Source organism: Eleutherodactylus coqui, chromosome 3 (genome assembly GCF_035609145.1).
Source record: "Eleutherodactylus coqui strain aEleCoq1 chromosome 3, aEleCoq1.hap1, whole genome shotgun sequence".
Classification (NCBI taxonomy): Eukaryota; Metazoa; Chordata; class Amphibia; order Anura; family Eleutherodactylidae; genus Eleutherodactylus; species Eleutherodactylus coqui.
The window spans coordinates 230,858,929-230,885,575 of NC_089839.1; the positions used below are offsets into that span (position 1 = coordinate 230,858,929).

The 26,647-nt window shown below is 41.9% G+C and overlaps 1 protein-coding gene across 1 annotated transcript in view; it reads right to left on the bottom strand.

Annotated features, from left to right (window-relative positions):
• Positions 1 to 7,664: 7,664 nt before the first annotated feature.
• ATF6 (activating transcription factor 6) overlaps positions 7,665 to 26,647 on the bottom strand; it is an 82,384-nt gene continuing 63,401 nt past the window's right edge. Inside the window, exons 12-16 of the mRNA XM_066597070.1 lie at positions 26,316 to 26,412; positions 24,256 to 24,317; positions 23,060 to 23,171; positions 19,105 to 19,189; positions 7,665 to 11,412 (exon numbers count right to left, since the gene is read on the bottom strand). Of these exons, the coding sequence (XP_066453167.1) occupies positions 11,210 to 11,412; positions 19,105 to 19,189; positions 23,060 to 23,171; positions 24,256 to 24,317; positions 26,316 to 26,412 (559 nt within the window). The 3' untranslated portion in view covers positions 7,665 to 11,209. The remainder of the gene's footprint in view (positions 11,413 to 19,104; positions 19,190 to 23,059; positions 23,172 to 24,255; positions 24,318 to 26,315; positions 26,413 to 26,647) is intronic.

Sequence of the window (26,647 nt, forward strand, 5' to 3'; positions counted from 1 at the left end):
GCTGCCTATGTGATGCTATGATGAGGCATCATGGGAATATTAGAAGAGCACAGAGGAAGCAAAAGCTGAAGAACATTTAAAAAAAAATCAACATGGTGTCCAATATGTATCAGACAGGAGGCTGCACTGCATAGAAGCTAGCACAGTATACATAAAAGTAGTCTAGAGCATGGCAGACAATGAGGTGGGGGTGTGATGATGGGAAACTGTTTGCTGGAGTGGCCCCTTTAAGAGCAATTAAACTATCATTACTTTTCAGAGCTGTTCTGCATGTACATGGAGAGGACTTGCATCCTGTATGTATAATACATACACATATAATTGTCAATTCTCCCTCAGCACAATTCGAAGCAAAGTCATCTCTCATACTGCATAAACAGGACATCTTGCTCACCCTTCTCTCTGCAGCACACCCTCAAAAGAAGCAGCACCATGGAGGACATTGTGCAGCAGTACTGAGCAGTTTCACTGTGAAGAGATAAAACACTTACTAGAAAGCTACAGTTATGTCTTTGCCTCAGTTTCTCTCCAACACCTTCTCTTCTGCCTTCTACTTTGCATAGACTTCTATGGGCTGTAGCTGTAATCGGATCTTACTGTGTATGGATATACCTACATGGATTTCAGTAGGATACTCAGAGTGAATGATCAGTGTAAGAGGGAGGAGGCGAGTTGGCTCTTAAGTGGAGAAAGATACTTTTCAGTAATAAGATATATTACAAAGTTTCTTGTATGTATAATTCATAGGGTTCTTGTTAGCCCACCCATATACTGAACATTTACTTTTACTGCACTTCAAGAATCCCTTCTGTGTAAACCAAATATTGTGTTTTGTTTCTACAATATCCACAGGATATGCCATAAAAGTCAGATATAAGTCCAAGATTTGGCACAGCTGTACTAGGTGGTAGGGCGTGGTGGAGATAAAGAAAACTGCAGGGTGTGCTTCAATATGCCATTTCCATAACTTCCACAGAAGTCAATGGGGCTTAGGCAAACAGTAGGAGAACAAGCTACACTGTTTTCATAACTCCAGAGTTACATGAACCGCGTAGCTTGTTGTGCTTTACCATCTGTCCAATTCCCATTGACTTCTATAGGGGTTATGGAAACCATGTAGGCCAACTGCACTCAGTCACTTCATTCCTCCTGGCTACCTCATACAAAGCAGTGTTCCAATCACCTCTCATTTTCACTATTGAAAACAGCAGTTCAAACATCTGGATGATAAATGATATCATGCAGACAGAGGTGCGGAGATTCATTTTATTAAAGTTAAACTTGTTAATGCTACAATTTGACACACAGATCTCCATAAATGTCTGAAATAACTTACTCCGATTATAGTGGCCAAAAGAATGCAGTACAGATTAAAGGAGTTGCTCAGGAATTTAAGAATCCCTAACAAGCATTGAAAAAGTAAAGTACTACAAAAACAAAGCTGTTTTACCGCAAAATCTCATTTGTATTCACACAATCTATCAAAAGAGCACCACTTGCCTACTTCTTAAACAGCTTGTTTGTGGGTGTGTCGGAGCTTTAGTAGACCTCCAGTTTGGGACCTCTGACATTGGACGAAATATTCAGCAAAAGCATAGCGAAATATGCCGCTCCGGAATTCGGCACTGCTAAGTGCTGATTTTTGCATCAAACGTATAGGGCTCACTCTGCATGGTACACAGAGAAATGGAGCATGCTGCGATCTATTTCTCATGTGTATCAATATGCATGGTCTACATGCACATGTATCAATGAAAGTCAATTGACTTTCCTTGACTCCATCAGTCATGTATCATGCACCTCACACACGTGTAGTACACGCTGAAAACATTAGGCCTCCCTCACACAGGCGTTTGCAGAAACGTAGCGTTTTTCAACGCTGCATTTACTGCAGATTCAGCCCTGTTCCAGCAGCGCTGACATTTTTTATGCCAGTGTTTTGGCTGTGTTTTCAGCACAGCTGAAAATGCAGCCAAGGATGCTGAAAAAAGCGGGAATTTTTCTTACCGATAATTCCCTTTCTCAAAGGCATCATGACAGCATACGCTTGGAGGTTGCTCACCTGCTGACCTGATGGGACAGGAAGAGGCAGAACATAAAAGGCACCTCCCCTCCACCAAACACCAGTGCGTTCCAAATAAGGGCATAAGGCTCTCGCAAATAGTGGAAACCGCATTGGATGATAAACCCTTTTCTAAGAATTTTACCCATTCAAGATCCAGGCCGTAAGCCTGAACTTGTGAACCTCCGGACAGATCCCAGGAGAGGAACCAAAGGTCTTTTAGGCCAATAAGGCGCTACTAAAGTTACTGACAGCCTTGGCTGCAGTAATTTTCTTAGGAGCGGTATCAGGGGTAAAGGGGTAAAAGCGTAAGCTAAGTCCCAAACCCAGGGGGGAGAGGGGGCACCTGTGCCTAAGGCTTGTTTCTCCGAGTCTCAGGAAAAGAGAAGACAGCACTTGGCATTTGCGCTTCACGCAAACAAAACTATTTTGGGTACCCCCTATTTGTCCCGAGTAGGCTAAACACTTCGGGATGGAGTCCCCACTTTCCTGCGTCGACTTTCTTCCTACTTAGAAAGCCAGCGGCTGAATTCTCGGCTCCTTTTCTATGGAAGGCCGACAGTGACTTAGTTGTGAGTTCCGCCCATTGAAGGAACCTTCCCGCCAAATGCTGAAGTAGAGGATTCCTGGTGGTACCCTGGTGGCGAATGAGTGGCACTGCCATCATGTTATCGGAAAGATCCTCACATGCTTCATCCCTAAACGGTTTGCAGGCTACGTCGGGTTTCCCAAACCTCATTACGTTCTCTAACGTTAGATAACCTGGATCTCTCATGAGGGTCCTATGTACCCTGTATATGGCCACCTTCAAAGGTGACCCCTCACCTTTTGGCGCTGGCATCCGTTATTATTGCGGGGTCCCCATTGAAAGGTTGTCTGAGGACAACCGCCAGCGGAGTGAGGATCTAGCCCTAGTGGAAATAGGGATTGTCCTGTCAAGTGAGGACTGACTTGTCCCCATTCTGGAGGATGTGTCTGGAGATCACAGCTGTGGAACTTGGCCCAGGGAACCACTCCAATGCATGAAGTCATTATCCCCAGGATCCGCATCGCCTCTTATTGAAACTGCAGATTTTTTTTTATATAGAATGAGCTGTTTCCTTAGGGGAGGAAGGGACGAACATTGGAGACGAAAATCCAAAATCACTCCCAGGAATTTTCTTCCCGGTATCCGGATCCATGTTGGATTTCAGATCATTAATGATCCAGCTCAGTCCCTTAGATAGCTGAAGCGTGGACCCCAAATAGTGAGGGAATCTGCCACCAGCAGGGAACCATCCACTGAGCTATGCCCCCTTCCAGATGGTGGACGATGATAATCCAGCGATTGTGCAGAAAGGCTACCATTTAAATTACCCCTTTGGAAAAGATCCGTGGAGCAGAGGAGATTCCAAAGGGAAGGCGCCATTCTCAGCGCAAATTTAGGAACTTTTTGTGAGTTGACATAATTGGGGATGTGATAATACTCATCCTTTACGTCAATCGTAGCGATAACGTTATCCCTACTAATACGGGGGGTTGCGGTTCTGATAGTCTCCATTACTGGGAGCCATCTGGTTGGAAACCAGAAAGAGAGGGGAGTAAAACCCTTTCCCCCATTCCGTCTTAGGGATGGGGATAACTGCACTGATATCCAGCACGATCTGTTCACCCTTAGAGCCTGCTCTAGGGTTGGTGCCTGGATGACAGTCGCGGTGGAACCGGAAGCCCATACTTGGACCCAGGCCCACACAGTCCCCCGAGGTTAAAATGAATCTATTTGGAGGGCGGGATTCTAGCTCAATCTTGTACCCCTCCGCCACCAGGCCTGCGCTTGTGGGATCGATTCCTGTCCTTAGGATCGTTTCCCAGCATGTGGTAGGCACCGTCAGTAGCTATGTTTCTCCAACTAGTGCACAAATGAACTAATCTTCTGCTCACCGGGCATGAAGATGCAGGTTAAGGGACAACAGTAAGAGCCTTACCCCTTCCTCAGGTCTTTCCTTTCCCCGACGTACGTTGTAAACGAGGGACATGGAATGAAGGCGCTTTTTGCGGGGTCTGACGACTAGCCGCCCCGCAAGGGTAGGGTACACAACCTATTTTTGGAGGTTATGCCTCTTGACCACTACTTTACCCCTGGCCGTGTTGGATAGGGCTGCCACGCGGGCTCCGAAGCGGACCATAGAAGCTGACCCAGTCAAACCGCCATAGAGCGAGCCACCAAGGTGGCCGCAATATTAGCTTTATAATGAAACCGGATGTGGACCAAGCCTTACGCATGGTCATGTCTACTTTGTTGTCCATAGAGTCCTTTAAGTGGGACATATCCTCAGATGGTAGCCCAGTTCTCTTAGACACCATAGCGATAGCTGTGTCAACATTTGCCGTCTCCCCAAGGATAGCCACTTCATTGTCCACAAATAAAGGACGCTCCTAAAATTCTTTTAGAAATTAACGGAGCTTGATCCACACAATTCCAATCATCAAGGATCAATTGTTTAAGTGTGGCGTTTATAGGGAATGTAGATTTAGGTTGTGGAAGCATACTTGCAACATGATGTCCTGCACAGTGCAAGGTTTCCCTGTTAGTGTTTTTTCGAAAAAGATATTTTTTCTCCCCCTGCGACACTTCCCCAAGATCTTCAAGATCGAATTCTTCCGTCATGTCAGAGTCGGACTCTAACCCTGCTGGAGCAGACCTTCTTGTGGCCCCTAAGGGCCCTGGTTGGAGGTCCGAAAGGTAGGACTGTTTCTTCACGGACAACCGACCGGATTTCAGACATGGGGGAAGATTTTTCTTTCTGCAGAATTTTCGCTGAGCAGGAAGCGCATAATGTTTTAGAATAGGAGTCGTCAAGTTTTGCTAAGCATACTGGACGCTTTTTACTTCTCCTAGCCTCCCTAGATTTTTGAGTATCCCTGTCGGACATGACAAGGGAGAGCTCTGTTAGTAAGGGAAGTGTAGTGCAAGTGTCTGTAGGTTGGCCCACAGGACCACTTACAGTTTGGAGATTCTCTGGGTCCTCTCTTGGCCGACATCCTGCGCTTGTGGGATCCATTCCTGTCCTTAGGATCGATTCCCAACGTGAAAAAGAAAAAAACACCAGCTGACTTCTCCTGGTGCAGGGGGCTTTAAATTTTGAATCTGACGCCAAGCCACGCCCCTTTGTGTGCTCATTTGAGACCACGTCCTCTTGCGGAGCGTCTGGCGTCACACTCCCTGTGTTCTGCCGAGGCCACGCCCCCCTTTGAAGCGCCGCTACAGCTGGGACCCAGAGATGGTGGCCGCTGCCTGGTTGACGGCCACAGTGGTGCCGAAAAGTCCGTCCTTGGACCCAGGCCCACACAGTCCCCGGTTCGCACCCAGATGTGGTACTTCCCACTGGGGCAATCGGGGCTGCGAGAAGAGATGCCGCCGCTCACCGGTAAGTCCTAGAACCTCCAGCATGGGACAACATCGCTGGAGCTCTGCCGCTGCTGTCCTGGAGGGACAGGAAAAGCACTTGTGTTTGGTGGAGGGGAGGTGACTTTTATGTTCTGCCTCTTCCTGTCCCATCAGGTCAGCAGGTGAGCAACCTCCAGGTGTATGCCGTCATGATGTTGGAGGGAAAAAACAAAAAAAACAAACAATACTTGCCAGCTCTGATTGGCTGAAACATACAACGGAGGGCTATGATTGGGCACCGAGAACCAATCACAGCAATCTATTACTGGAGGCAGGGTTCTCAAACCTGGCTAACGGCAATAGAATCTTTCAGTGCAGGGGAAGAGACCCGGATGGTAGCGGCTAGGTGAGTATTGCTTTTCTTTTTTCTAGCTAGTGTAGCTAGGACTGATTTTCGGAGTAGGGCTTACATTGCAAACTGCCCCCCCCCCCAAAAAAAAATCTGTGTGCGGTTAACGCTGCCAAAAACGCGGCACCAAAGTTTTACTGCATTTTCAGCAGTGCTGAAACCGCTGCCTATTCATTTCAATGGGCGGCACAGGGCTGAAAATGCCTAAATATAGAACATGCAACGCTATCAGCCCCACTGAAATGAATGGGTGCGTTGTACAGCGTTTAGCGCCGCGCTAAAAATGCTGTACAAAAACGCCTGTGTGAGGCAGGCCTTACAATACAGTGCTGGAGCCTTCTCATGTAAATACCATGATTAGTAGCAACGTGTACATTGGGATTGGAAACCGGCAGGGATAGATCATGCATCAGGTGAACGGCACATAATCTACTAGGAAACAAAGATGGCGTCACGTGAAGAGTATTGAATATGCTGCAACAGTATAACATAAATCTAAAAAATCCCAGAAAATGCCTTTCAATGTAATATACATAACAGATATATTTATTAAAAATAGTGTTTAGTCTCAGGAGAAAATAAAAAAAAAGTTTGCAACTTAGATACTTAAAGCCATTTTATTTTAGGTTTAGTGGTTCTTTAAGTAAATTACGTCCAAATAATATTCAGTTGAAGCGTGCGAATGTTTTAATTAGTGATTTTAGTACAATGTGAAGTAAGAGGCGTCACACTCCTGCGATGGTGCTTATTGCTTGATGTCTGTGGTATTTTAGAGCATTTTAGGTCATATGGGTATACAGATTTTGCTATGCGATCTCACATCTCATGTAATGCATAAAACACATGTGAAATTACCATTAATGGCGGTGACATCCGAGCTGAAACCCAACCACCATACAGAGCATTTTTTCTTAGTTTAAAAGTCACATTGCTGTGGTTATCAGGCTTAACATATGAAAAGCATCAAGATCATTCTAATTTATTTGTCCTTTTATGCTATTGTTAGGCCGAGCTCAGACAGCCATAATGCGCTGTGTGCCACACGTACTTGCTGCGCGCCACAAATCGTTCCGCACGCTTAGCCTGTACGGGTGTGTAATATGCGCCAAGATAGAAGTTGCTGTGCATTTTGCGTAATTAGTGTGATCGGCAACATGGTAGCCTATGGGAGATTGGTACAGCAGATTACATGTGCAAAACCCATGCGTGTAATATGTGGTGACCACATGCTTGTGAGCCGGGCCTTAGATGGGGAGATCTGAAAGTAGTAACATAACATAGTAACAGAGGCTGGAAAAAGACACATGCCCACCGAATTCAGCCTATTATCCCCCAAGGAGATTTACAACTCCAGAATTTTACAGTACAGACTGAAGTATGAAATTCCTCCAGAGTATATGGATTAGGCTGACTGGTGATCAAACATTTAATATTGTATCCATTTGTCTGAAAGTGATTGTCCCCCTAGTGCGATTAAAAATTCCCAATCATTTTTTTACAGACTTGTTAAAAAGCCATACATTGATTTGAAAGAATGCTACCATCCAATGAGTGGCGCTGCAGAGGTCTTGCTCCATCTTCCTTATTTGCATAAATTAGAAAGTTTAATATTCAAAAACACACACAAAGTTTAAAAGCTCAAACACACTTTCCCCCACTTACAGGGTTAAAAGAATATATACACAATAAACACAATCGGCAACATGGGCTATTAATAAAACCTTTATTCTGCACGGCAAGAAAAAAACAAAACAAAAAAAAAACCAGAAAACACACCACACTGCCAGAATTACTGGTTTTGGGATACTTTGCCCCCCCCCCCCCCCCCCAAAAAAAAGCAAGAACAAAAAATGGAATAAAAAAAAAAAAAGTGATGAGAAAAAAGGTACATGTATTTCAGGATGGCATCAATAAACACTACCACTTGCCCTGCAAAAAAAAAAAAAATCCACAGGCAACATAAAACAAAAACTATAAAAACAGTTAATGGCTGAATCTAAATGGCCTCTGCTCGTATTAATCTAATGTGTATGGGCTGCCTATAAGTTCTTCATGCTTTATTTTTATAACAGACATCTGTCTGGGATGATTTAGTGAATCCTGGACCCGACTACCCTGGAGGTCCCTTCCAACTCTACCATTCTAGGATTTTTACAGTAGTTAAGGAGGCGGACTAATATATGGAAACACCACACAAAATGCATGTCTTAAGTTACATGTGATTAGAAATCATATTTTAATAAGACCTGTAGAAACAGATTTTAAGAGGCGGTAATATGACACATACGCTCCCGGGCAGAAGTGAACATCTGCCCAAGCTACAAAGTTCTGTTAGTGAAGGAAACACAAATTTGTCGGGAAAGCTCTAAGCCAAGCTAAGCAGTGGGCAAAGGGGCAGCTCAGTGCTAATGATCAAGATCCCACACATTTTATATGGTGTTTCCAAATTGTTGTGCGACCCCTGTATATCTGTAAAAACTACTGAAGGGCTTGTGCCATGTCTTATAGTTATTCCGTAGCCATAGGATAGTGGATAACGTTCCATTTGGTGGGGGTCTGACCATTGGGACCCTCACTAAGCCAGTCATAGGGGCTCCAGCACATCCTAAAGTGAGGGCAACAGGGGTCACACATGTGCACTGCTGCTCCGTTCATTTCAATGGGACCGTCAAAGACAGCCGAGCACTTGAACTTGGCCAGCTGTAAAGGTCCTAATGAACTTAATAATGGACCACTGTGCTCACCACAGGACGTATCAGAGCCTCGTTCTCTGGGTCGGTGGGGGTCCCAGCAGTTAATTACTTTCAATAGACACTAACATGTGAAACAACTTGTGTTTATAGGATAGTGTAATAACTAATAAAACTGATATTTACTTAACATTTTTGTGCTGTTAATTTCTAAAACATTATCTACCTTCTTCCTAACTTGCTATTCACTATCAGCTCTCCAATGATTGATGCTAGGTCAGCAGAACAGGGGGAAGGAGAGACACACACAGACGTGCCTGCTGGAGCTAATTGTGAGACATCTGCTGCATTTATCCACATGTACACCGCTAAATATGATAGGTATGATGATAGGTCTGTGTGTGTTATAGACCAACAGCAGCATCTGCATTTCTCTGTGCCCCAGTCTATACAACAAGGCACAGCAACCAGGCTCCTCCCGCGAGTGCTTAGAGGATTGATGGTGAAAATACAGAACACAAGTCATATAAGGGCCAGAAATGCATTTTGATCTCATTTGCACACAAGCTTATTCTGAAAAGGTAGGTACGCTTTTAGTGAATCCTACTGTAAAGCTTAGTGGTTCTTTAAAAGAGGCTAGACTGAAGTATAGGTATTACTAAAAATTGCACGTATCCAAAGTTAAATATTGTCTCAAAATATACAAAAAAGAAAAAAATTAAACACTAATAAAAAAAAGTTCCAATAAACTGGGATCCGTGTAAGCAGAATTGTGCATTAACATTTTAAAATGGGTTTTTATTATTCCTTATGGAGGGAAAAACTCAACCCTTTCCAATCCAATTTGTATCCTGGTTTTCCTAGGGGGCTTACTCTTTTTACTGCCGTTATACAGCGGCGCTATATGCTGGCTTAAGCCAGTACTGCATGAGGTGACATGTTGGATAGGCTCCGACAGCAGAGAGGCTGGTAATATACAGTAAGAAAACCCCAACGGACGTCTTCCAACATCGGAGCTGTACAGCCTTAAATCATAATGTCAATGACAGTGGATTGGAAAGGGTTAAATGTTTAGGGCATTTTATAATAGTCTAAGAGGTCCGTTAAAATTTTAATCGCCACGAATCTCAAGCTTACCTCAAAAACATATACAAACAGTTGAATATATCTGTTGCCAGGCTTACTAAACACATTACATTCCCTGTAAGATTATTATACCTTGAATTAGCAATTTACTTTAATTAAAATATAAAAAAAATCAAACTTGTAACAGTGTATCAGCATTAATTAGGACAAACCACTTCACAATTCACTACAATACACAAAAACATTTATCCAATCATATTAGAAAAAAATGCAGTGCATTTAAAAAAATAGAACTGTTCCTTCACCCCATGCACAGAGAAACAGGTTATATTAAAATGAAAGCGACCCTCCAGGTTTTGGGACAAAATGGGGAAGAGCATGAGTACCTGCTGTCGGTCTTCTCAAGCAATGTCCCTCCGATCCATTAGTTTGGGAACCTTTTTACATCTGTCAAGGAGGTCACTGCAATTTTCTAGCCGCCTAATGTACGCTGTGCACTGCTCTCTGATTGGCCAGCGCTGATCATGTGAGCAGTACTGGCCAATCAGACATGAAGTTTAGTGAACTGCTAGTCTAATGCTACCAATGCAGTGTGGTGATTAGGTAGTCTGAAGATTGCGCCGAACATCTTAGGACGGCTAAAAATGGGACTCAGCACCGGTAGATCAGAGGAGCATCAGCGCAGAAGACTAACTGCAGATAGTATAACCACTTCCTCTCATCCCAGGACAAAATTGGGTCCCAAAACCAGAAGGCTACCTTAATACACTATACAATTGTAACTCCCATACTCGAATTGTCCTACATAAACCCATGAGTAACATAGTGCAACAACATTATCAGGAGGATATGCACAATGGATAATCGCACATTTCAACCATATACTTACCGATATGGCAAAAAAGGCAGCAAAATATTTGTCAGTTTATAGAATGATATTTAACGTGACGCCCTGGCCGTCCTCACATGAAAATAAATAAATTGAGGGCAAGGTCTGATGAGCTCGTCATGGTGCAAAGTCTTGGAGTGGGTTTAGAAATCACACAATTAAAAGGCAAGTCAGGCTTTACAAACACTTAAATCTTTAACCCTTTCCACTCCACTGTCAGACGTCTAAAGACATTCTGTATGAAGCCTGCACAGCTCCAATGTCAGAAGACGTCCGGCAGGGTATTCTTACTGTATATTACTGGCTGCTCTGTTGTCGGGGACCTCTCCAGCATGTCCAATACCGCAGTACTGGCTCTAGCCAGCAGATGGCGCCATTGTATAATGGCAGAAAGAGAATGCCCTCTAGGAAACCCTGACTCCAAAATTGAATTATAAAGGGTTAAAAAGTGAAGTTGTGTTTCCGGCCAACAGATTGTTCTATAAGCATAACATACCCAGTCCCTTAGATGGAAGGAATGATCACAAATAAATACAAGTGTGATATTGGCTTGATCAGCATTGTTATCGAACGGAAGATCTGCAGGAATTAGAAATAACTTATTGCCACCACTGAAATAGATAACCTCCTGCACACATTCACACCGCCACCTCCAGACCAAGAGATTCTCCAACGTCATCCAGAAACTGGAGCGCCAGCATCTTCATTAAAGTGGAGCCTCTGAGATTGTGCTTACAACGCGGGCGTGTTCTGAGGAGCCGGAGTTGTAGAAAGGATTGGTTTGGTTCTCACGATGTTCTCTAAGGAATGGCGGGATAGTAGCAGACTTCACATGCAAAATCTGCGTGTCCATGACTTCACAGTCTATTTGCATCATCACTTCATGCTCCTGCTCATTAATCACATTGTCTACAGGGAGATACAAAATAACTAGTTGACAAGAATATAAAAACACACAAAAAAATAAAACCACACATTTCACTTCCAGTAAGGGGGAATGAACACACTTATGTACAGTATGTATGTAACTCTGAAATGCAATGATGAACACACGAAAATAAAATGCTGTGTCCTTAACCCCTTAATGAGGCGGCCTCGCATCCCCCCATTCCCCACACTTGACTTTTAAAAAAATCGTTAACTCCTTTATTTATCCATCAACGTAGCTGTAGAAGGGCTTGATTTTTGCGGGACGAGTTGTATTTTTCAATGGTACTATTTATTGTACCATATAATGTACCAAAAAAACTTTAAAAAAATTCTAAGTGGAGTAAAAGAAACAAAACAAAATTCCGCAATCTTTCGATGCATCTTGGATAAAAAGAGGAAGACCTGAGAAAACTCAGACCTCAAGGTTGGATTTCAAAAAGGCAGATTTCAATGAACTCAAGAACATCCAGCTATTGGATTCTTCCTACCCTTTTTTTAAGGACAGAAATGTCCAAGAAGGTTGGGAAATATTGCAAAATGAGATTCTCAAAGCACAATCATTAACAATCCCTAAAAGAGGGAAGAATGGGAAGCATTTAAGGAGGCCAGGATGGATGAACACAGAGCTTGCACACGTTAAACTAGCTGATATACCCGGCTTCGCCCGAGTTAATTTGCTACTGGTGTTTATCTGGTGTTCACACGGAAAATCTTATGAAGTCGTGGTTACTTTAGAGATACAGAGGAAAAACATATGTTCACCATTTTGCATAGTTCTCTGCGTTACCCAGGAAACACCATGTGGAGGCAACCATGCGACATTTCCTTTATATAAAATGACATCAGGAAGTGAGAGAATTAGATTACGTACATAAAATTTGGACACATTCTTTTGCACTTAGAATTGAATAATCGAGTTGGGACCCATTAGCTTTTCCTATTTATGACATAATCAATGCTCGTGCCAAATTTCCCGTTTCTATGACACCGGAAAGTGAGAAAATTACATTCCGCACGTAAAATTTCGATGCCAATTCTTTTGCGCATAGAATTGAATAATCGAGTTGGGACCCATTAGCTTTTCCTATTTATGACAATCAATGCTCGTGCCAAATTTCATGTTTCTATGACATTGGGAAGTGAGAGATTTAGATTATGTACGTAAAATTTGGACGCTAATTCTTTTGCGCATAGAATTGAATAATGGAGTTGGGACCCATTAGCTTTTCCTATTTATGACATAATCAATGCTCGTGCCAAATTTCCCGTTTCTATGACACCGGAAAGTGAGAAAATTACATTCCGCACGTAAAATTTCGATGCCAATTCTTTTGCGCATAGAATTGAATAATCGAGTTGGGACCCATTAACTTTTCCTATTTATGACATAATCAATGCTCGTGCCAAATTTCATGTTTCTATGACATTGGGAAGTGAGAGATTTAGATTATGTACGTAAAATTTGGACGCTAATTCTTTTACGCATAGAATTGAATAATGGAGTTGGGACCGATTCGCTTTTCCTATTTATGACATAATCAATGCTCGTGCCAAATTTCACGTTTCTATGACACCGGAAAGTGAGAAAAATACATTCCGCACGTAAAATTCGGACGCTAATTCTTTTGCGCATAGAATTGAATAATTGAGTTGGGACCCATTAGCTTTTCCTATTTATGACATATTCAATGCTTGTGCCAAATTTTAAGTTTCTATGACATTGAGAAGTGAGAGATTTAGATTGTGTACGTTAAATTTCGACGCCAATTCTTTTGCGCTAGAATTGAATAATCGAGTTGGGACCCAATTACTTTTCCTATTTTGGAGATAATCTATGCTTGTGCCAAATTTCATGTTTCTACGACATCGGGAAGTTGGAGAACTTTTGGCGAGTCAGTGAGTGCTTTCAGCTTTATATATATAATAGATAAGAAAAATAGGTTTATCAAATGGAAAGTGTGGGCATATCTAAAAAAGAATATAATGTGGTCTGCAGAAACTGTAGGGCAAGTGTCTGAAAAGCTAAAGCTCAATAATGAATTTAAGCTTACAAGAGAGGCCAAAAGCAATAAAAAAGGATTGGGGGGGGGGGGGGGGGGGTATGTCAAAAACAAAAGAAAAGTCAAAGATGCTATTGGATGCTTACAAGATGAAAATGGTGAGTTGGTTAAGAATGATGTTGATCTCTCAGAAAGTAGATGGAACACCAGCTAAACTTCCCCGTTCCATTGGGGGAATAAAAGAATGCATGCCATCTATAAGCAGAGAGATGGTGAAGGGACATATAACTAACTTAAATGAATTCAAGTCTCAAGGTCCAGATGAATTACATCCTAGGATACTAAAGGAAGTGAATCCTGCACTGAGCAGTGGGTTGGACCAGATGATCCTGGAGGTCCCTTCCAATTCTACCATTATATGAATCTACGGCACACAAACTGCAACAAAAATGACATGATAACTTTATACTATTGATCAGTAGGATTAGTACGATACCAAACTTATATAGTTTTTTTTTCGAAGTACTTTATTTCTTCAAAGGCTTTAATTTGTTTTACATTTTCTGCCGCCATCTTCTGTGCGCAATAGCTTTTATTTTTCTGTCAACATAGTTATGCGAGGACTCATTTTTTGCAGGATGTCCTGTAGGTTTCATTAGTACTATTTTGGAACACATATGGCTTTTTGATCGCTTTTTGTTGCATTTTTTTCTTGGAGATAGGGTGATCAAAAAAGTGCATTTCTGGCGGTCTTAATTTTTTTTTTCTGATGTTCATTTTGTTGGGTAAATAATGCAATATTTTCAGAGATCGGACTTTTACGGATGCGGCAATACCAAATATGTATTTTTAGGATTTAGATTTTTTCTTTATTATATATATGACAAAAGGTGAGTGATTTAAACTTTTTTTTTTGATACTTTGATCGCAAACTAAAAAGAAAAGTTTTTCCCCCCATCAGTCTACACTCAATGCCCCATAATGATAAAGTGAAAACAGAATGTTAGAAATTTTTATAAATTTTGCATTGACATAAGTAGTCAGACCTTTTTATGAGATTTAACTCTTGATCATCTTTGATATGTTGCTACACTTTGACTGGAATCCATTTGTGGAAGAATTCAGTTGATTGGACATTATTTTAAAAGATAGACCCCTGTCTATATAATGTCTTACAGCTCAATGTATTTCAGAGTCAAAACCAAGCCATGAGGAGGGAAGAACTGCCTGCAGAGCTCAGAAACCAGATTGTATGGAGGCACAAATCTGAAGAAGGCTGCAAAAATATTTATTTTGCACTGAAAATTCCCAAGAGCCATGGGGCCTCCATAATTCTTACATAAAAGACGTTTGGAACTACTAAGACTCTTCGTAGAGCTGGCTGATCCACCAAACTAAGTCATAGGGGCAGAAGGGACTTGGTAAGAAAGGGGACCAAGAACCCAATGGTCACTTTGGCTGAGCTTCAAAGATCCCATGTGCAGATGGAAGAAACTTCCAATAGTACTGATCAGAAAGCTGCCTTGTCATTATTATAGAGCTGAAAGTATTATATTATATGAGGGTGTACATATAAAAATGTACAAAAGAAATGGACACCGTTCCAGAAACATTTTCCAAAGGCTTTTCCTTTACAAAGGTAAGGATTTTTGCTGTCATACTTGGAGCATTAGGTGTGTCATTTTAAGTTATACCACAAAATCCCCAACTGAACTATGGGTGCATTTAACATGGATACAAACTTACAAGTACAGTATGGCCCAATGCCAATAGGGCCAGCAAAATGTTTTTTTGGAATGTTTCTGGAATACATAACGATAGACTGGAGAACAAAAGCGATTGCAACCTTATAGGAATTGAGTTGTTTAAGGTCCTGAGAATGCTATACTATTCTCCACAGTTATATTACTGCATTTCAGCCGTTGTGCTTTTTAACCCCTTGAGTGGCGGGTTTCCTATCACCCTGTCGTGCCCACCAGGGCAGGTTTTTTAAAATGGTCTAATCATTGAATTTCAACTAATTTTGCAGTTGCGTCTCAAGAGCCATAACTTTTTCATGTTTCCATTGACATGGCCATATGAGGGCTTGTTTTTTGCGGGACAAGTTGTGATTTTTTTAAACAGGGGGGAGGAAAAAAAGAAATGGGGAAAAAAGAAAAAAAGGGGCCATGTCATTAAGGGGTTAAATAATGTATTAACTTCCTTCTCTGGGTCATTACGACGCATGGATACCACATGTGTGATTATATTTTTGATTTTTTACAAAGTAAAGGGAGACAAGTGTTTTTATTATTTTTTTTATAATTTTTTTTTTCTTTCTTTCTTTTGTCCCTTTAGGGGACGTCCACAGGGACCCATCAGGACCCCTGATCACATTCCGGGGGTCCGATGGTGACAGCCCTTTACATGCTGCAGTGACAGCCCTTTACATGCTGCAGTCACAGACTGCAGCATGTAAAGGGTTAACACAACAGAGATCGGAGGTTTTCTCTGATCTCTGCTGTAAGAGCAGGTACCTAGCTGTCCTCTGACAGACAAGCACCAAGCTCTCCCTGCCACAGAGACCATCAGCTTGCTTCTGACAAGCCGATGGTCTCTATGGCAACCTGTAAACAAAGCAGGAGATTGCCGGCATGTCAGCAATATCTTCTGCTGGTTTTTCAAAGCCCTTGCTTTGTTCTCTGTGGGACTGTGCAGGCAGAGCAAAATGTCACAGCTTGTGGCATTGTGCTCTGCAGCTCCCATAGTGATACATAGCCCGGAAATCTTCCGGGCTATGGTGCTATGAGCAGTGGAGCTCGTCCCGGAAAATTTCCGGGCGTGCCACTCAAGGGGTTAATACTATCTTCCTTGTACGGAGAACAAAAGGCATTAACACTACTATGATGTGTGCCATTTCTCCACTAGTGTGAAGTGGGCCCACGTTTCACATGACCCATGGGTTATGTTTCAGATTGACTTCCGCACAGGAGACCTAGGATTACATTTTCCCTTGTACACCAATTTGCCTTTATAACAACGATCCACAAAAGAACCAAGTTATGTTTTACTAGAGAACTGCTAAAATATTGAATTTTTTTTTTTTATTTTTTTAAGCAAAAACATCATATTGGCTGTAAGATGTTGATAAGTTTTACTTATGACACACATTTTAGGAATGGTTATTGAAATGCAGCTATAGCCTAAATAAAATCCCTTTCAAGGGTCAACTTCTCAGGACTCTTAAAGCGTAGCAATCGGCCCATTAGAAAGAGAATGTGGCTCGTTCTAGTCCCAAGGGGTAATAATGTGATGACTGAAAGTCAGATTTCAGTCTCCGGCTGTAGCCTCGTGCTGATATTCCAGACAAGTTTTATGCACTGCAATTGGACTTCAAACATGCTAGTTCTTCTGTTTAAAGCTTTCATTTGCTACAAACCATGGACAAAATCAGAAAGGACAGTTATAGCCCATCAACACAAACCCATGAGATTTTATTTTACGCCTTTAATGTAGCAAAGTAGAAATTGTAATAATTTGGCAATTGGTTCAGGCACAACATTTAAAATGAATCAGAAAATTAACCCCTTCCCAACATGATGCCAATATATCTCTAATGTAGCAAAGGAGTGTAGGTCAGTAGCTAAGCCGCTCCTTACACAGTAGGTGCTAGTTGTCTTAACCGTTTCCAATCCAATTTCCTTGCACACTCCCCAGTTTATTTATTTTGGGTAAAAAAGTGCTTGTGGATTTCTTGGAATTGCTCGGCAAATGCATAAATACTGTATGAACTGTAATGTTAATTTTATTAGCAATTTTTTGAAAATTTTTAACTGTGTACAGATATATCAGGGGACAAAACAGAGCTCTCTCCCATCATTTGTTTATACATAGGACTGAGGCTGTAATAAGGTGGCATCCTCTACGCCTAGAGGAGAGAGCTTCTACACCAATATAGAAGGGGGTTCTTTACTGTAAGAGCAGTGGGACTGTGGAACTCTCCGCGTGAGGATGTGGTGATGGCAAATTCGATAGAGAGTTTACAGGAGGGGCCTGGATGCTTTTCTTGAGCGATACAATATTACATGTTATAAGCACTAATTACTTCAGAAGGGTTGTTCATCCAGGGATTATTCCAATTGCCAGATTTAGAGTCACAAGGTTTTTTTTTTTAACTTTAGAGGAAAATTGGCTTCTACCTCATTGTTTTTTGTTTAGTCTTACTCTGGATCAACATTGGGGGGTAACAGGCTGAACTGAATTGGCATGTCTTTTTTCAGCATAACATTACGTTACTATGATTTAAACTATATTTTCTGACGATACATTTTTTTAAATCCTTTTGTGTCCATGCAGGGAAGTTGAAGTTCTGTATCAGGAAAACATTGTGTTGATTGTATAAATATACTCGCTGATATACCCGGCTCGAGTTATGTGATACAGGCATTCATGTGCTATTCGCATAGAAAATTTTATGACGTCGTGGTTACTTCAGAGGAACCGAGGAATAAAATTAGATTCTCCTCAGGCTGCATGTACCAATGTCCTTCTGCAGAATGTGCCACCCCTCCAATTCTCATCACTATTTACCCTTAAAGGTAACACCCTTTTAAACATGCTTTAAAGGCATGTTTCATCCCTCCAGTTCATTGCTGCTTTCTTCTGCTCAGTAAATGCACACAGAGGTGACTCTTTCTTAGTATATACACATAGAGGAGCGTAGATTCTTCTCAGTATATAAATCATTTCCTTAGGCTTTAAGATTTCTGAGAAAAGAACTCATGTATTGCAGATTTTTTCATGCTTAGGACTCATGTTTATAAAGTTCAGATGTGTCTTACTAGTTACATTATATGGGGGATGAGGGGGGTCACTTACTTTTGCACTTAAAATTGAATATTAAGCTGTGACCCCTTTACTTTTCCTATTTAGGACCTAAAGAATGCTTGTGCCAAATTTCATGCTTGTACGACACCGAGAAGTTACATAACAGAGGTGCACCTACTTTTGCACTTAGCATTAAATAATCAAGTTGTGGCCCCTTTACTTTCCCTATTTAGGAACTAAAGAAAGCTCCTTCCAAATTTCGTGGTTGTACGACACTGGGAAGTTTTACATTTGATGCCACGATTTATACAGGTACGCTAAAGACAATGGCCAAACATGGTGTGCACAGAGCCTGAGCCTGTATATTTTGTTTCTCAACGAATGTGTGTAAGCCTTTCTTAAATCTATATTCTACATTCAGCCATTACCAAAGTCTGTGGCAGCATGCTTAGAACGTAATGGTTTAGACTACATGTTCTTTTTCAAGTCCATAAAAGGTTAGCACATTGGTTTTGATGGTGGGCCATTTACATACAGAAGATTTCATTACAGATTCTAGGGACTTCACTCTTTGACTCACCCTGTGATTCCTCTTGATTTTAGCATTGTGTTAGTGGATGGTTAAAAAGGTATTTCTATCCAGACTTTTATGGCATATTGACTGTCTAGATGGGTCTGATAGGTGCAGGACTCAAAGAATGGAACTGCCCCCCACACCTTTGTACTACTGTATGTAATGGGGGAGAATTACAGAAAAAGCTAAGTGGGCATCGCTATGCCATTTCTGAATCCCCAACAGAAGTTTGTGAGTTAGCTCACTGTACCACACGTTTTGCCAATTTTCCATATACACTACCTAACTTACCATTTACATTTGTTGATGGCAAAATAATTGACATCTTTGGCCTGCTGGTTTTATTCCTGTTGGTAGCTGGCAACAGCAAGTGGTCCTGAAAAACACACAAATCCAAAATATAGAATTACTACAAATATTAAAAAGAAAACCACTTAACATATTATTTAGGTTTCATGTATAATAAAATGCAACCTTCCTCTACGGATACAGGAAGACTTGAAGACTATGGACACTTTTGGGGGGGGGGGGGGTTTAATGTACCGCATTCTATGTAACAGCGCTGTTGGCAGACAGCCATGTGTAATAGTCATTGTTACTATGCAGGTAGACGGAGGTTGAGCTGTTCTGTCACCACTTATGTTATATCTGCCTTTATAAAAAGGTGTTCTCATAGCAAACCTGTGCAATCAAGGCTATGTGACCACTGTTCTATCAGGTTGTCTGGCCATCCGCATACGAAATGTCTGATGTCACCGGGGGGGCTCTAGTGCTCAGCTGCACAGTCCCAGGCTGCCTGCTTCTGCTAGTCATCATCACCGCTTCCTGCATCGCAGAACTTCTGTGCCGTTTACACACTAAATGGGAAACCACTGGGAAACACTGACTTGGAAAAGGACTTGGGGATTTTAGTTAACTGTAAGCTTAACTGGAGCAACCAGTGTCAGGCAGCTGCTGCCAAGGCTAATAGGATCAGGGGGTGCATCAAAAGGGGTCTAGGGGCACATGATGAGAACATTGTTCTTCCTCTTTACAAGTCACTGGTCAGACCACACATGGAATATTGTGGACAGTTTTGGGCACCGGTACTCCAGAAGGACATATCAGAGCTTAAGCGGGTACAAAGGTGGACAACTAATGTAATAAATGGAATGGGCGGACTACAATACCCAGAGAGGTGATCAAAATTGGGGTTATTTAACAATTCCACCAATGTTTTTTGCCTTTTCTTTCCCCTTTGCCGTCTTCTGTGCAGTAAAAGCAGGTTAACCTTATTCCACAGGACGTTACAATAGTAGAAAAGTATCAAATGTGCTTTTTCATGAAGAACTATTTTAAATAAAATAACATTGCCTTCTTATTAAGCCAATATAACAGTTTGTAGATCTACATATCTAAGGAATTTAAGGGTAGAGATAAGAGTCTATATGCCATATGGATATAACATAACTACCTTTTTTCTTCAGTTTTTAACAGTAGGTGTCAGTCTCCTCTCTGAGCTAGATGACAAACGTGTATAGACACAGGGTAGCGTCAAAAGTCTGTGTTGAAAATAGGGGATCACTAAAAAAAAAATCTATCAACGATCACATGCCCAGAAAGACACTATAGTGCGTCATATCACTGAGCAGATGGTGGGGAAGCTGCCCACCCAAGATATACACGGCTGCGGCGCGGTGTACTACGTGGTGCTGTGACGTATATCCAAGTACTGTAGAGGTCAAAGAGCATAAACATCAAGTTCCAGGAACACAGCAATACAGAACACCTTTCGGAACGAATATGCACTGCAATGAAAGACTAACGTCAACGTTTCTTTCGACCAATCTCAAGGTTTAGGCGTTGGAGGATTTACTAAAGACTGGCAATCTTAAACCAGTCATTTGAGGTACACTGATGCATGGCGGTAAGAGTCAGGCATTTCTAAAATGTGATTTGTAGAGCTAGCAAACCCTGAAACAGCCAAAATATTTCTTCCACTGCTGAGAAGGCAAAATCAGCTGTAGGAACAGTACTGTAGTAAATCACATGTGATGATAGCTCTGCGGAGATCCATCAACTAGATAACCGTTGTTAGAAGCAGAATGTCTCATATACAAAGAACGTTTACTAGATGGAGCCAAAGTATATACACAACAATCTGATATTTTGTATTAAAAGTTCTGAGTATTCCTTGCTAGTAAAAAATAAAATCCCCAGAGGACAAGAGACCTGGTCACTAAGATGTTAAAGAATGTCTAGGACAGACGGCCTAACTATGTGAAATTGTAGAGAATTCTGTGGATACAACTTTCAGAAACAATGCATAAAGACAGAATAGATACATTTAACGCATGGCAACCAATCAGATTGCAACTTCCTGGAGCGATGCGATTAGCTGCTGTGAACCAATATATATATTTTTAATTAGTATCTTTAAGCATGGGGCCGAGAATGTCTGACTTCACGCATGGAAGAAAGGTTGCAGAAACTTCTACAACTGTCACATTCGTCTGAAAGAAGATTGCAGAAATCCCTTTGCTCGCCCCAAAACCCCCCCTTCAGATGAAAGGAAACCATTTTCATTCACAAATTTCTGCAACAAGTCTGCTGTATGTGAATACCCCCTTACAGTAAGAAGGCTAAGGACAAAAATGGTGCAGACAGGGAATAATATGAACTCGGATTTCTTTTACTGCAATTGTAGAGAATTTCTGGAAGTATTTGTTTTCCATCAGTAACTTACATCCCTATGAAGGATACAATGACAGCTGAGCTCTGGGCATTCCCACAGTAACTAGTCTCCGTGTGCTGTGGCTGCAGGGTAACTACTTGGCACTATTGTGTAGGCAGGTAACATTAGATTGGGAAAATGGCAACTGAAAATAGGTTTTTATTTATAATTATGGGGATCTTACAGTTTAAGAGTAAATAATCCCATATGCCTAAATGTGCGAGTACAAGTAATGTGGCATATGGGATTTTTTACTCCCGTGTTCCTCAACATTACATATTGAGCTGGGATTGCAATGACGACACTGACCTGGCAGTTTCTGCTACTCGTCTCTACTGGATACATTATATATACACATTTTTCAAACCTGGGGATGATTTTCAATTTTAGTCTAGGTTTTATTTTTTTTGCTAAGTGAACTGATTAATAAATAAATACAAACTATAAAGTCTCATCGGTGGCTGAGATGCAGCCACTGGTAGCTACTTGAAAGAAAATGGTGAAGGCAGCAGTTGCGGTGCAAGACATAGATTTATCCTTTATTCCTCCCAAAGCATACAAAGTTTGCAAACTACACACGTGATTACAGGTTATCATCATATGTAGTTCGGTCACAGATAGGAATCGACATATTGAGTAATAGTGATCCCTTGATGTCATATAATGGTCAAATGATGGAAAGAGTTAAGCGACATATGTATAGCTGGTAACAGGCTAGAGGTGGAAACAGATAGATCTGCATCCTCAATTTTGAGATCAAAGAGTGGAAATTATTCACCTCGGCGATCTGTTTTATTTAGTGTGCGACTACGGTTACATTGAAGATATACGTAACTTACGCCTTTTTAAAATTAATCAATAAAAGTTACATTTTAGTTTTTGTGGTCCTTTCGGTGACGAGTTCCTTTTGTGTTAAATTGCCACGGTGATGGTGTAAAAATAACTGAATGAATTTGATTTATCGCCCAGTCTGATTATATGATATATGTAAAAAAAAAATATCTATCTATCTATCTATCACGCACACATATATTTTATAGTGGAGGATTAGCTCTGTAGCCAGAGACGGTGACACAAGTATACAGTTCAAACCAAGGCTTGTCATTACTTTGCTGCAGCCTTTGTATTCAGGGACAAAAACAGCTAGTAACTCTTATAGGGGTTCTGTCTATGGCCTGAAAAAATCACTTACTAAAAGCCCTTGGTAGATCCCATATAGCTTTCCTTGGAGGAGACCCACTTCCTAGAACCTAATAGACATAGACAAGATCCTTGGGAAAAACAGCCCCCCCCCCACCCCCCACTTTTCCTATTAATGTCTCACTGTTAATCCAGCCCATCCATTTACAGCGTGACTATTTACAGGGAATTAACTCATTCAAGCTGTTTAATGCATACAGACGTTGAAATCTATCTAGAGCTTGGTGGAGGCTGTTTTCGTAGTACACAATATGCAACTAAAAGCAGATTTCAGGAAAAAATTAAGTTTACAAGTTATGAAAAAAACTTTTTTCTTGAATATGTCATACTTACCCTACGAAAGGAAACAATATAAAAAGTATCGCCTCTTCTACGGATCGCTTCCAAAAATGACTGATAGCTTCTTGGTGAGGAATAATATATCTGTAACTCATTTACAGGGTTCCTAGGAAAGCGAAGAATGAAGAGATAACTGTTCAGCACACGACTTATAAGGAACAATCCCATTCTAACCAACTTACAGGGTGTGGCCGAAGTGCAAGAAATTTATGGGGAAAATATGCAGATACTTATTCTTCATTCACAGGGGACGACTGGCAGCTAAACGCTCCGTACAAGTGGGCAAAGTCACCACTAGTTGTTCGCGTAAACCATTTAGTCTACCTGTACATGGCCGTGACGGAATATCGCAGGGGAGGAGGAGGGAGCACGGACAGGTCTCCGCCATGAGCCTATCTAGTAGATAGGCTCACCACAGAGAATCGCAGCATTTTAATCCTGTGATCGGAGAATCGCTATGATTCTCCGCTCGTGGGTGTCGGGCTGCGCTTTCCATAGTTAGCCTATGGAAAGCTTTTCATAGCGTGCTCCACGGGCGATTTATCGCCACGGATCATGCTATGACCATCGTCTGTGGACAGGCAGCCTTAAACAGGCAAATATCCACTGGGGGGGGGAAAATCGCTCAAAGCTGTCTTTTGAGCGGTTCTGGTTCTGTCTAAATGCAGGGACATCGGCAGTTTTTGCACACGAGTTGTTGAACCCTGAATTCTAGCGTGCTAGAACTGAGCAATCAGCTGTTATCAGTGGAGCTGGCCGTTATCAGCTGGCTGCACTGATAAGATTCTCTCTGCCTGGGTCCTGCTGTGATTTCACAGCAGGGACACTGGCAGTCAGAGTGGAGAACACTACAGCTGTTTGCATATGCAAAGCAGCTGTATTGTTCTATTAGGGGCCATGGCAGTGTCTCACTCCAGCTGCATATCCTATAGTAGCTACTTAGCTACTATAGAGTATGCAAAGATGATCACTCAAAAACGGCACTCAAACTATCATTTGAGCGATCATCTGTCAGTGTAAATGGGGCTGAAGTGCGGAATTAGTGCTTGGTAGATGTGTTAGCAGGATCTTGCTCAAAGCAAACCCCACCTCCACCCACCCAGGAAGAGATAGCCAATGCACAAGTATTTTCAGAGTCTAGCGACCTCTCTGGTTTTAAAGCAAAATACGGTCTCAGAAGATTTCCTTACTTCAAGCTGCTCTCTGTATATTGCATTGTTACTAATTGTGTATCAGCTTTTCCATCTGATTTCTGAAATATAAAAAGCATAATACAAAACATTACACAGGTGAAAAAAAAAATTCCAACAAGCACCAAGGAGGAGGAGTCGTTCTGCAGCATGCAGTTACATCTCACGCACATATGCAAATAATTAGAGTTGTGGCGTGATTAGATGAATGGTCTTGCCACCTGAGACCCTAAAAGTAGATCCCCCCCATGGTCTATAAAGAGGCTCTTTGCGTGTAGTGGACCTCTATTTCCACTTGTGGAGCTTGTTGACAACTAGACGCCTCCACCACTGAATCAAGAGATTTCACCCTAACAGACTTTGAGAAGGGCGCATTATCATAATGCAAAAAGCTGGATAGTCATATCAACGAACTGCCCAACACTGGGGCTGTTCTGACAAGACAGTTAGGAAGTGTTGGGACCAGTGGATGCCTAATGGCACACATCCACCAGGCGACCGGGCTCAGGGTGCCCTTAACCGATCACCAGTAGAGAGGATAGTCTAATGTGTTGTCTCTCATGGCCGGGCTTCCAAGAGACATTTTCCAGCAGTATAATGTTTGTCCGTGCACACAATTGTCACAGTTCCAGATTGATCGCCAATAGAAGATGTATAGGACCATCTGGGTTACCAACATAGATAGCCTAAGGGTTCAGTTACAGCAAATGGGGGCCCAACAGGGTACTAGAGCCTCCATGCCGGCCCGTATCACATCTTGTATCCAAGCTAGAGGCGGCCCAATAGGGGACTAGAGCCTCCACGCCTGTCTGTATCACATCTTGTAGCCAAGCTAGGGGCGGCCCAACAGGGTGCTAGATCCTCCCCCCCCCCCCCATGTCATATCTCGTATCCAAGCAAGAGGCTGTACAACAAGAGTGTGTAAAATACGTAAATAAAATTTTTCGGTATATTGTAGCCTTAGTGCTCCTATCACGAAATTGCAAAGTAGAGTCAGTTGGAATGTTCGAGATGACAGATGGAGGCCACTAGTAATAGTACATATGGATGTGTGCAGCTATTTTTTAGGAGCTGCTGTATTTTTTTCAGTGAATGCAATTTATCAGTTCAGACAAAAGCAATAAAAATAACCAAATGCGCACAGCGGGAGTTTTTGAGAAATAAACACAAGTATTTCCTTTTTACTGATACCCTGTTGTCACATAATTTTACATGCAGACTGCTAGTCAGTCATATGGACATAAAGGCAAACAGAGACAGCAGATAATAGTGAAGGGGAAGAGCCTTTTACATGGGATGATACTCCTTCAGTTTCAAGAGATCCAGCGGGAATTTAAATGATCATTCAGTGTAAATGCATGCCCCGACTGAACAATAATACGTCGATGCTGCTCGTTCAGTTTTTGGCATGCAGAAAGTGGACAACAAACTGACGGATTGGCCTGTGTAAGTAGGCAGTTGTTCACTTATGTACGACTGTTTACACTGTAAATGGAGTCGGGCGGGCCAGAATAATCCCCGTCCCTCTCAGTCTCCATTCACTAGCGATAATCATGCCTGTGTAAAAGCACAGTAGCGATCAATGGGACGACCTGTCAGGCATCTGCCCCCGACGGATCGTGCTGTGTGAAAGTTCTGACGGGGCTTTGAATAATTCCGCCTCCAGTAAAGCAAGCGCTGTGATCCGATGGAGCGCCAGCCAATCACAGACGGCGCTCGATGAGCCAATCACAGCCATTCAGTGATGTCATTCATGAGCGGCGCTTGTTCCAATCACAGCGCTCGCTTTGCTGGAGGTGGAGTATTCAAAGCCCTTTGACCAGAAAGAAACCAATATGTCAGCATGGAGGACACTGCAGCTTGCCGCAGAGACCATCGCGAGGCACCGGGATGCCGCGAACCAGGTGAGTATTGATTTTTTTTTCATGTAGGTTAGCTAGGGCTTATTTTCAGGGGATGGTTTATATTTGAAGCCTCCGGGGAAAACAGGGGTAGGTCTTATTATCGGGAAAAACTGTATATACCTCATGTTGTAGAATGCAATATCTTTATGATCTCACCTGCACTGCCCTTGCTTTATGGGTGATAGGTGTTCGTCTAGACTTCGTCCTTTCAACCTCATGTCTATGGACCCAGCCACGAAGCTCTTGGTTTAACCTAATTTAAAAAAAAGTTGGTTAGTTTACACCATTCTCTCAGTTGAAGAGGAGGAAAAAGAAGAAAAAATACTTGCATTTTTGCATAAGGTATTATTTTATCTTGCATGTATATAATTACTAATTGCTTCTTTCCAACACAAAGGGCAGTAGGGAAGTCTTAAAGGGTTTGTCACACTTTAGATATTAATGTTCTATCCTGAGGATAGGTCATCAATTGATCAGTGACAGATTTC